Here is a 12,269-nt window from a genome sequence, read left to right as displayed (position 1 = left end):
GGGATATAAATAAGGTCTTGAGGATATCTCTCCAAGAAAGAACCCGCAATAATAGATTCAAATTAGATAAGTTTAGATTTAGAAAGGACATAGGAAAGTATTGGTTTGGAAATAGGGTAGCTGATGAGTGGAACAGTCTGCCTAGTAGGGTTATTGAAGCTAAAACCTTGGGTAGTTTCAAATTTAGGTTGGATAAATACATGAGTGAGAGGGGCTGATTTGAGTGGAACTTACACATGAGTGGATAGAGTTATCAAAGCTTATTTCTTGGGAGGAATTGAAAATTGGGTTGGGCAAATATTTTGCTAGTGGGATGGATTGTAAAGGACCTGCCTAGTATGGGCCAACAGGCCTGCTGCAGTGTTCCTCCTTTCTTATGTTCTTATGTTTTTCTGTGTTGTAACTACTTCCAGTCATTAGCACAGTTTTTGCGGAAAACTGGATATTGTCAACAAAAATTACTTTCATTAGGAAAAGGGTGACTAAAATTAATTCTAGGTATATTCAGAGAAAGATGTACACTTAGGGTATGTAAAGTAGCCCCTCGAGAAGAACTACAGTATTTTCCGGCATATTATGCACTCTTTTTTTCCCCCACATGTCTTGGAAAATCAACCTGCGCCTTATGTGCTCAAAGTCAGAGTCAAGGGTAGTAGGCTTTGGGTTACGCTTTAGCAGTTATTTACTAACGTTACGTTAAAACTGCTTAGAAACATCGTCTTGTCTGTCTAACATACTCACATGCCTTTTATGGCGGAAAAGACAGTAGCTCCCTAGATTAACTTACCTTCGGGAAACTCCTTCGAAATGCGTTGCTCAGGACGTAGAATTTGGTGCGAAGACACTCCTCGGCATAAAACGTCCACAAGAAAATATGAAGATAATCAGAACTCGGATGTCACACACGATCACGCTAAGGCCACTGACACAATTGACCACCTGCTAACACACTCACTCTCCTCCTTGCAAACACCTCGATAATGTGTTAACTTTATGCTTAAGTGACTACAGCTGGGCTGTTGAAGGTTGCAGTTCACGCAAACATTAGAATCATAGATCTTCTGATACCTCAAATGATTGAAGTAATCTTCTACTGTGCATTGAAGGTTTGTTGATGTTTTTCCTGTGGGCTGGCTTGTCGACTCTAAGTGGGAAGTTAAGGGAGCAGAGATCATAGTCTGACACCTACAGTGAGATTTAATGTTAACATTATGTATATACTCTTATCTCCCCCGTATCGCTTCCAGATGCACTTCTCGGTGTATATACACTGATAATTAGACTTATTTCGGTGTATATATACTGAGAAATGCATACATCTCAGAGTATATGCCCTGATATACACAAGTCTGTGTGTATTTCCTAAAAGGAAGAGCTCAGTGAGTATGCGTTGAAGTATATAAAATTCGGAGATGTATGCAATGAGAAATACATATACGTCCATGTATACAACTTTTGTATCCCATTATTTTTTTCCGTTTTCCTCTCTAAAGGGTTAGCTCAAATGTTGCTTAAAAAAAGTTTTACTGACAAGTTTAGTGTTTTTCATGCATAGCTGAGGCTCATCAGGAAACACACACACACACACACACACACACACACACACACACACACACACACACACACACACACACACACACACACACACACACACACACTCACACACACATACACATACACACACGCGCGCACACACACACACACTCGACCCCTGCAACCTCAACTAGGTGAGTACATACACACACACACTCGACCCTTGCAACCTCAACTACGTGAGTACACACACACACACACACTCGGACTCGACCCTTGCAACCTCAACTACGTGAGTACACACACACACACACACTCGGACTCGACCCTTGCAACCTCAACTACGTGAGTACACACACACACACACACACACACACACACACACACACACACACACACACACACACACACACATACACAAACTCGACCCCTGCAACCTCAACTAGGTGAGCACACACACACACACACACACACTCGACCCCTGCAACCTCAACTAGGTGAGTACACACACACACAAACAAACACTCTTGCGTCACCTTCACAACTTTATAACATAAAGAGGCCGGAGTTAAAACTTGCTTCTTCCAAAGAGCTGTTCTGAAAATGTTACGTCCGGCATTAGTCAAGTTTGTGTCGTGTCAGGCACTCCTGAGGTGACAGAAAATTAGGTCAGCCTTCTCGGATCAATTTGCTCTTGCTAGGTTATTGCAGAAATGAGGGTGGAGCACTAAACCCGTAGGGAATGTGAGACATTCGGGTTCGATTCAGTTATTATGGTTGCGTTCATTTAGTGGGAGCGTTAAACCGTAAGGGTCATACAGCGCATCCTCCCCCTTTAACTTGGGGTTTAAAGGGTGACATTCAGGTTAGATCTGTGCAAAGCAAAGTCAGGTCCAATTCCTTGCATCAAGAGCGGCCTCCACCCTCGAGGAGCGCATAGTCTAGTTCCACTGCACGAAATTAATCCAAATTTTCTCCACAAATATTTGCATGTGGTCTGCAGGGAGTATGGTCTGGTGAGAGTGTGGTCTGGAGAAAGTGTGGTCTGGAGAGAGTATGGTCTGGATGGAGTATGGTATGGAGAGAGTGTGGTCTGGAGGGAGTATGGTCTGGGAAGAGTTTGATCTGGAGAGAGTGTGGTCTGGAGTGTGGTCTGGAGGGAGTATGGTCTGGAGAGAGTGTGGTCTGGAGAGAGTGTGGTCTGGAGAGAGTGTGGTCTGCAGGGAGTAGGGTCTGGGGAGAATGTGGTCTGGGGAGAGTGTGGTCGACGGAAAGTGTGGGCTGAAGGGGGTATGGACTGGAAGGAGTATGGTCTGGGGAGAGTGTGGTCTGGAGAGAGTGTGGGCTGGAGGGAGTATTGGCTGGGGAGAGTGTGGTCTGGGGAGAGAGTGGTCTGGAGAAAGTGTGGCCTGGAGAGAGTGTGGGATGGAGGGAGTATGGTCTGGAGTGTGGTCTGGAGAGAGTGTGGTCTGGGAAGAGTGTGGTCTGGGGAAAGTGTGGTCTGGAGAGAGTATGCACTGGAGAGAGTATGGTCTGAGGAGAGTACGGTCTGGGGAGAGTGTGGTCTGGAGAGACTGTGGGCTGGAGGGAGTATGGTCTAGGGAGAGTGTGGTCTGGAGAGAGCGTGGTCTGGAGAGAGTGTGGTTTGGGGAGAGTGTGATCTGGAGAGAGTGTGGTCTGGAGAAAGTGTGGTCTGGGGAGAGTGAGGTCTTGAGAGAGTGTGGTCTGGAGAGAGCGTAGTCTGGGGAGAGTGTGATCTGGGGAAAGTGTTGTCTGGGGAGAGTGTGGTCTAGGGAGGGTGTGGTCTTGGGAGAGTGTGGTTTGTGGAGAGTGTGGTCTGGGGAGAGTGTGGTCTACGGAAAGTGTGGGCTGGAGGGAGTATTGGCTGGAAGGGGTATGGTCTGGGAAGAGTGTGGTCTGGGGAGAGTGTGGTCTGGAGAGAGTGTGGTCTGAAGAGAGTGTGGTTTGGGAAGAGTGTGGTCCGGAGAGAGTGTGGTCTGTAGAGAGTGTGGTGTGGGGAGAGTGAGGTCTGGAGAGAGTGTGGTCTGGTGAGAGTGTGGTCTGGGGAGAGAGTGGGCTGGAGGGAGTATGGTCTGGGGAGAGTGGTCTTGGGAGCGTATGGTCTGGGGAGAGTGTGATCTGGTGAGAATGTGGTGTGGGGAGAGTGTGGTGTGGGGAGAGTGTGGTCTGGGGAGAGTGTGGTTTGGGGAGAGTGTGGTCTGGGGAGAGTGTGTTCTGGACAGAGTGTGGTCTGGGGAGAGTGTGGTCTGGGGAGAGTGTGAGCTGGAGGGAGTATGGTCTGGGGAGAGTGTGGTCTGGAAAGAGTGTGGTGTGGGAGAGTGTGGTCTGGAGAGAGTGTGGGCTGGAGGGTATATGGTCTACGAAGAGTGTGGTCTCGGGAGAGTGTGGTCTGGGGAGAGTGTGGTCTGGAGAGAGTGTAGTCTGGAGAGAGTGTGGTCTGGAGAGAGTGTGGTCTGGAGAAAGTTTGGTCTGAGGAGAATATGGTCTGGGGACAGTGTGGTTTGGGAAGAATATGGTCTCGAGAGTGTGTGGTCAGGGCAGAGTGTGATCAGGAGAGAGTGTAGTCTGGAGAGTGTGGTCTGGAGAGAGTGTGGTCTGGAGAGTGTGGTCTGGGGAGAGTGGTGTGGAGAGAGTGTGGTCTGGGGAGAGTGTGATCTGGGGAGGGTTTGGTCTGGGGAGAGTGTGGGCTGGAGGGAGTATGGTCTGGGGAGAGTGGTCTGGGGAGCGTATGGTCTGGGGACAGTGTGATCTGGTGAGAATGTGGTCTGGGGAGTATTGTCTGGGGAGAGTGTGGTCTGGGGAGAGTGTAGTTTGGGGAGAGTGTGATCTGGAGAGAGTGTGGTCTGGGGAGAGTGTGGTCTGGAGAGAATGTGATCTGGAGAGAGTGTGGTGTGGGGAGAGTGTGGTGTGGGGAGAGTGTGGTCTGGGGAGAGTGTGGTCTGGGGAGAGTGTGGTCTGAGGAGAGTGTGGTCAGGGGAGAGTGTGGTGTGGGGAGAGTGTGGTCTGGGGAGAGTGTGGTCTGGGGAGAGTGTGGTGTGGGGAGAATGTGGTGTGGGGAGATTGTGGTGTGGGGAGAGTGTTGTCTGGTTAGAGTGTGGTCTGGGGAGAGTGTTGTCTGGGGAGAGTGTGGTCTGGGGAGAGTGTGGTCTGGGGAGAGTGTGGTCTGGGGAGAGTGTGGTGTGGGGAGAGTGTAGTCTGGGGGAGAGTGTGGTGTGGGGAGAGTGTGGTGTGGGGGGAGTGTGGTGTGGGGAGAGTGTGGTGTGGGGAGAGTGTGGTGTAGGGAGAGTATGGTGTGGGGAGAGTGTGGTGTGGGGAGAGTGTGGTGTGGGGAGAGCGTGGTGTGAGGAGAGTGTGGTGTGGGGAGAATGTGGTGTGGGGAGAGTGTGGTGTGGGGAGAGTGTGGTGTGGGGAGAGTATGGTGAGGGGAGAGTGTAGTGTGAGGAGAGTGTGGTGTGGGGAGAGTTTGGTGTGGGGAGAGTGTGGTCTGGGGAGAGTTTGATCTGGGGAGAGTGTGGTGTGGGGAGAGTGTTGTGTAGGGAGAGTGTGGTGTGGGGAGAGTGTGGTGTGGGGAGAGTGTGGTGTGGGGAGAGTGTGGTTTGGTGAGAGTGTGGTGTGGGGAGAGTGTGGTGTGGGGAGAGTGTGGTGTGGGGAGAGTGTGGTGTGGGGAGAGTGTTGTGTAGGGAGAGTGTGGTGTGTGGAGAGTGTGGTATAGGGAGAGTGTGGTGTGGGGAGAGTGTGGTGTGGGGAGATTGTGGTATGGGGAGAGTGTGGTGTGGGGAGAGTGTGGTGTGGGGAGAGTGTTGTGTGGGGAGAGTGTGGTCTGAGGAGAGTGTGGTGTGGGGAGAGTGTGGTGTGGGGAGAGTGTGGTCTGGGGAGGGTTTGGTCTTGGGAGAGTGTAATCTGGGGAGAGTGTAGTCTGGGGAGAGTGTAATCTGTAGAGAGTGTGGTCTGGGGAGAGTGTGGTCTGGGGAGGGTGTGGTCTTGTTAGAGTGTAGTCTGGTTAGAGTGTGGTCTGGGGAGAGTGTGGTCTTGGGAGAGTGTGGTCTGGGGAGGGTGTGGTCTGGTTAGACTGTGGTCTGGTTAGAGTGAGGTCTGGGGAGAGTGTGGTCTGGGGAGAGTGTTTTCTGAGGAGAGTGTGGTGTGGGGAGAATGCTTTACGGTTAAGGCCATACATATTTTCTTTTTGTTTTGCGCTAATCATTGGGAAGCGCTAAACCCGTAAGGGTCATACAGCGCCTATGGAACAGGAGGATATAAGGTTAGAGCATATATATATATATATATATATATATATATATATATATATATATATATATATATATATATATATATATATATATATATATATATATATATATATATATATATATATATATATATATATATATATATATATATATATATATATATATATATATATATATATATATATATATATGCAAAACAACCACTCTGAAAAAGTAGAGAAATTCCAAGCGCTTTCGTGTCTACTCACATTATCACATAGTTCCTTGATAATGTGAGTAGTCACGAATGCGCTTGGAATTTCTCTACTTTTTCAGAGTGGTTGTTTTGCATATTCCGAAATCACCTGTTTACTGTGATCTTATTGCATATATATATATATATATATATATATATATATATATATATATATATATATATATATATATATATATATATATATATATATATATATATACTGTACCTACATACATGCATACATACATATATTAGATAATTTTATAATAAAGTCTTGGAATTTTGGAATTTGATTGATCGTGAGTAATAAAACGACAAGCTACCGAAAAGTTGTAAAAAGATTTATTGAAGTGTTGTCAGGTGGGATGAGGTGTTGATGTGTGACGGAGTCAGGGTGAAGACTGCGCTCTGTAAGTGTTAACGGTTGAGCTTGTGGTTGATGATGCGCTGGGGGTTCATTCTCTGGGGGTCTGAGTAGTAGGTGCGCTTGTGGCGCTGAGAGTTGCTGAGGCGTTGGCTGGCACTGATGCCAGGAAGTGTCTTGTGGCACTGAGTGCACCTGTGATGCTAACTGGGAGAGGGTGAGACCACGGGGTAGTGTGGTGGCACACTGTTGGGAGGCAGTGCCTGTGTAAGCGTGGGTTGCAGGGCGTGGGACTGCCCCTGTGTGCTGTTGTGATAGAGCTGGCTGAGAAAGGAGTGCAAGTTGTGGAGTAGTGCCAGTGTGGTGGGATTTGAATGTGGATCTAGGCAGTGTAGCAGTGTGGGGCAGAGTGGCAGTGGACGACTGGATGGCAAGCAGAGTGTCAGTCTGGAGCTGAGAGTGAAGGTGTGTTGTGGAATGAGTCTGTGGCGTTAGGTGGTCCAAAGTTGTGGGATGAGCTTGGGATGTAGACTGAACCTGGCATGACGGTTGGGCCTGATGAGTTTGATGAACCTGAGTTGTGGGGTGGATATAGGTTGTAGGGTGGATATGGGTTGTGGGGTGAACCTCGGGTGTGGATTGAACCTGGGGTGTAGAGTGAACGTGGGGCGTGGGGTAAACCTGGGGTATGGAATGAATATGGGTCATGGGATGAGTTTGTGTAAGTGAGTGTGACTGGGTAAAATGTTGAGCATGAGCCTCTGGAGAAAGCTCCAGGTCACCTGTCTGCGTCTCGGCATCGAGCGCTGTGTGGGTCTCTGCCTGCTGCTCTGAACTGCCTGACTCGAGCTCTGGCTGGGGTGACACCTGAGGTCTGGCTTGCGACAAAGCCTGTTGCAGAGGCTCACACCGCAGGGATAGCAAGGGAGGCGAGTCTTGCCCTTTGAGGTCCTCGCTTGTTAAGTTGATCCTCGGCAACCTGGAAGGCGAGTGTATTTCCACTCTTGGAGTGGTGATATCATCATCTTCCACTTCCAGTACATGTACTGGGTCTCCACTGACAGAGGGGGCTCTGCGGTGAAAGTCCCTGGGGGAACTGCCGCCGGGGGCGCTGAGGGTGGAAGCTCGTCTTGAAGATCTACCAGGGTTGAGCTGTGTCACTACCACAGGACCAGGTGAGAAGGTCGTCAGCAGCTCTGATGGAGGGAGAAGTAAGTTAATTAAGGGTGATGACTACTCGATTCATTAATTAAGGTCGCAATTACCTGTAGTTGGAAACCTCAAACAGTGAGTCTTGTGGTATCATATGAAGTTGCTATAATGCTTGTGAAAAACACGAAATCAAAGGCACAAGTGTTTGGGGAGGAAAAAAATTTCTAGAAAATTTGAAAGTGTCTCATTATCTCATCAAACAACTGCAAGAAGAGTAAATGAATTTAAAACTGAAAGATATAATGAAACACCGCAAATATTTTTTTAATGGATTTAGACGAGAGTAGAGACATCAATGACACAAATCAGTTGCTCATATTTACACGTACTGTGGATGAGGATTTCATGGTACATGAAGAACTAGTCAAGATACAACGCTTGAGTGGTGGTACAAGAGGCTCAGATATTTATGCTACTCTCAAGTCAATGAATACGAAGGATTTGAAATTTTTTCCTGTAGCAGCTGGTGCAAAAGTGATGACCGGCAGTAATGTGGGGTTAATTGGCTTGCTGAATTGAAAACAGAGTTGACTGTATAATATTACACTGCATTATCCACCGAGAAGCATTATGTGGCAAGGTATTACAGATGAGTGATGTCATGCAATGTTGTCAGCAGAGTGTGAAAATTTAATCAGAGGCAGTAATATGTCACAGAGAAATATAAACATCATATCTTTCCTTGAAGAACTGAATGCAGAATTCAGGGACCTACCCCTGCACTCAAGTATCAGATGGATGAGTGCTGGAAAAATGCTCCAGCATTTCTCTGCTTTTCGGAAAGATATCTTTTCACTGTTTCAAAATGAACAGCTGAGCAATGCACAGGTGTACCAAACTCAGCTGCAAGTGCTTTCTTTGCACCTTAGCATTCCTAACAGACACAAAAGCTCACTTGAATGTGCTGAATCTGAGCTTACGAGGCAAACAACAAAACATTTCTCAACTAGTTGGACACATTGAAGCTTTCCACAAGAAGCTCCAGTTATTCAGTGTGAGTTGAAGAAAGACTGATCTTGTACACTTTATTTCTCGTCGTGAACTTATGGTAGATGATACAGAGTCAGATTTTTATCTAGTGAGTTTGAAAAAAGATTTAGAGACTTTGAAGAACTGAAAACCAGTCTCCTTTTATTTAACACCCTCATGGGGGTTAATGTGAAAACACAATTACCAAAATTTCAGCTTAAACTGTGTGAACTACAGTCTGACCCGTTGTTGCTTGCAAAGAAAAATGGAAATCAGGAGAGTTTCTGGAAGTTAATCTTCAAGGATAAATTCCCCAAGCTGAGAGACTTTGCACTACAGCTGCACTCAATGTTTGGTCGTACACATGTATATGTGAATGTAAGTTTTCTACCATGAAACAAGTAAGAGCTAAAACTAGAAATTAGATGGGAAAAGAAACACTGGACAAGTGTCTTCGACTTGCCGCTACCAACATCGAAATCGACATGGAGACTCTGGTAAAAGAAATGTGTCGATCCTAGACATCTCATTAGTAGGTAAGAATATGAGTAGCATTATTTCTATATAAATTCAGAGTCTTTGAAAAAAATTGCTTTTTGTTTCTATACCTAGACTTTTTGTATCACTAAAAGATCATACAAAATTGTTTTTAATAATATGACAATAATTATAATAATAATAATAATAATAATAATAATAATAATAATAATAATAATAATAATAATAATAATAATAATAATAATAATAATAATTAAAGTTAATTGGGAATAAAAGTCAAAAATTTAATAATTTTTAACACTGCTTATTTTTGTCAGTTATGTTAAGGAAATTATTGAAGAGAATTAGTACAAAATACCAATATAAATGCAGTATAATACAGTCTTTTATTGACAACGTTTCGCCCACACAGTGGACCTTATCAGGTCATTGTACTGCATCCGTCTCTCTTGTAGTTTATGAGACATTATTATGTATACAATATAATAGGTTTATTTTATATTACTAATTGCATTCGTTACTCTTGAGAAAGATAATAATCTTCAGACGCTGTTCATGTAATTTTGTACAATAATTAAGAAGTAAAATTATACTTATTTTTTCCTTTCTCATTCTTCTAGTTCTAGGGAGTAAAATTATCGTTTTTTTCTCTCTAATTCTTCTAGGGAGAGTGAAAAAAGAGAGAGAGGGTGAAACGGAAAGAAGGAAGGAAGCAAGTGAGATTGAAGTAGAATTCCACCTGTATGTGTGTGTGTGTCTTGAAAGAGGTAGATAATATTTCTCATCTTACAGCCTCAGTGTGGACTTGGAAAATCCTCTGTTTTCTGTCTCTCTCATACTCTTTTTTTTTTAATACACGTATTTTACAGGGTTAGGCTAAGGGTTTATGTAAGTCTCTCTTTCTCAAACAGGACTAACCACTAGTAAGGTAGATGATGCAATTTTAAACGTTCATTAAGTCTTGGAAATATTACTCTCTCTCTCTCCCTCCCTCCCCCCCTCCCTTCCTCTCTCTCTCTCTCTCTCTCTCCCTCAGTCCCCCCTCTCTCTCTCTCTCTCTTTCTCTCTCTCTCTCAGGACTCACCACAGGAAGGATGGCTGGCGCTGGACTGGTACATAGCGCCCTGGGACAGTTCCAGTAGAGAGTCCCTGGATCCGCTCTGGTGTTGATGTGTCTTGCCCGGGGAGGAGGAGGAGGAAGAGGAGGCGTGCCCACGACGTGCCCTGCAGGTCACAACGCCTGCTACCACCACAGCCACGCCCACAACCACGCCCACCACCACTCCCGACACCACCACGCTGACTGGCGCCCCGCCTCTGCCCCTGGGGGGCTCGGTCGGGTGGGGCGCTCTCTCTCCTTGCTTGCTCACTGCTTGAGGCAACAAATAACAATGTTGTGAGTCTGTTGACTTTTATTGTGAAAAACAACAATAGTGGCTAGTTCAAGGTTTGGTGAAAGTGCGTCTTGGGTACCAGACTTAGCTTAAAAGTATATGTACATGAATGGTACACAGTATCGACGAGATGAAGAATGTACTGCCACTACCAACATTGTCTTTGCCATTACTTTTCCACTTCTTTCTTTCTCTCTTTGTCCCGTCCCTCTCCCCCCTCTCATATATATATATATATATATATATATATATATATATATATATATATATATATATATATTTATATATATATATATATATATATATATATATATATATATATATATATATATATATATATATATATATATATATATATATATATATATATATATATATGTTCTTCGATGGTGGGTACAACATCTAGCTTGGCTGGATATACCATTGTTAAGGATTGTGTGGTCTAGTGGTCTAAAGCGTCATGCGTTTTCTCTCACCATGAGGCGGGCCAAAATAGCATGGGTTCGACTCCTTGGCCAGTGCAGTGTTGTTTTTGATCAATATATACAATATATATATATATATATATATATATATATATATATATATATATATATATATATATATATATATATATATATATATATATATATATTGTATCTTTGTGAATGTTTTGTTATTGTATTTTGTCTTTAAATAAAATATATATTAAATATAGGGGGTGGTAGGAGAAAATTCTCAAACAGCTCCAGGGAGAACCTTGAGTTATTTTCCCTGAAGCAAGTTTATTCTTTTCTCTAAGGAAGAGGATCCTTAGGACAGTTCTAGAGGTGATATATATATATATATATATATATATATATATATATATATATATATATATATATATATATATATATATATATATATATATATAGGATCACTCAGCTTTTCTTAATGTGACTTGTAAATGGTCCAAGTCGGGCCGAAACGTCATCATAAGCTTCTCTCTCCTATGTCCGGTTATTTGTGTAATGTGCAGTGTGTCTAATTCTTCACAAAAGTATATAATACCGACAAGTATTGAAATAAGACACAAAGCGCAATGACTTCCATCATGTTCACTGGAAACAGGAAGGTCCTTTGACCAAGGTCAAAGGACCTACCTGTTTAAGAAAACATGGGCTTATATAATTTCAAGATAAGTCGTAATGAACGGCTATCAGTGAATGGTGAAAATAATGGACGGTGACTCGAACCGTGGTCCTGACATGTAGCAGGCCGAACGCTGTATCACTGAGCTAGTGGTAAAGAAATGAGCCTGTTAGTACATGGTTCGAATCGCCTTCCATTCTTGTTTACTTATGGGCTTAGTCGGAAATTCACGTGAGATGACAAGCCAGTGAACCTCACTTTTCAGTTTCCTTCCCGACTATGTACTTACCTGGAGTCTACCTGGAAGGTATTCCGGGGATCAACGCCCCCGCGGCCCAGTCCACGACTAGGCCGCGGGGGCCTGGTCGTGGACCAGGGTCGAGCCAGCAATAACAGCCTGGGTGACCAGCGCCTGATCAACCAGGATGTTACTGCTGGCCACACGTAGTTCAACTTACGAACCACAGCCCGGCTGATCCGGCACCGACTTCAAGTATCTGTCCACCTCCCTCTTGAAGGCAACCAGGGGCATGTTAATAATTTTCCTTATGCCTGGTGGGAGACTGTTGAACAGTCTTGGGCCCCGGACACATATATTGTTTTCTCTTAGTGTACCAATGACGCCCCTTCTTTTCATTGTTCATGCTATAATAGCACTGCTCATGCTATATTAGAACTGTTCG

The 12,269-nt window shown here is 44.6% G+C and overlaps 1 protein-coding gene across 1 annotated transcript in view; it reads right to left on the bottom strand.

Moving 5' to 3' along the window:
* Window positions 1-2,493: 2,493 nt before the first annotated feature.
* The window catches only part of LOC128695330 (mucin-2-like), a 30,977-nt gene continuing 21,201 nt past the window's right edge, over window positions 2,494-12,269 (bottom strand). Inside the window, exons 6-8 of the mRNA XM_070095333.1 lie at window positions 10,164-10,448; window positions 6,360-7,596; window positions 2,494-4,039 (exon numbers count right to left, since the gene is read on the bottom strand). Of these exons, the coding sequence (XP_069951434.1) occupies window positions 2,494-4,039; window positions 6,360-7,596; window positions 10,164-10,448 (3,068 nt within the window). The remainder of the gene's footprint in view (window positions 4,040-6,359; window positions 7,597-10,163; window positions 10,449-12,269) is intronic.

The sequence above is a fragment of the Cherax quadricarinatus genome, chromosome 50, assembly GCF_038502225.1.
Source record: "Cherax quadricarinatus isolate ZL_2023a chromosome 50, ASM3850222v1, whole genome shotgun sequence".
NCBI classification, from domain to species: domain Eukaryota; kingdom Metazoa; phylum Arthropoda; class Malacostraca; order Decapoda; family Parastacidae; genus Cherax; species Cherax quadricarinatus.
The sequence above is the reverse complement of the archived record's forward strand: the minus strand, read 5'-3'. Positions and strand labels throughout refer to the sequence as shown.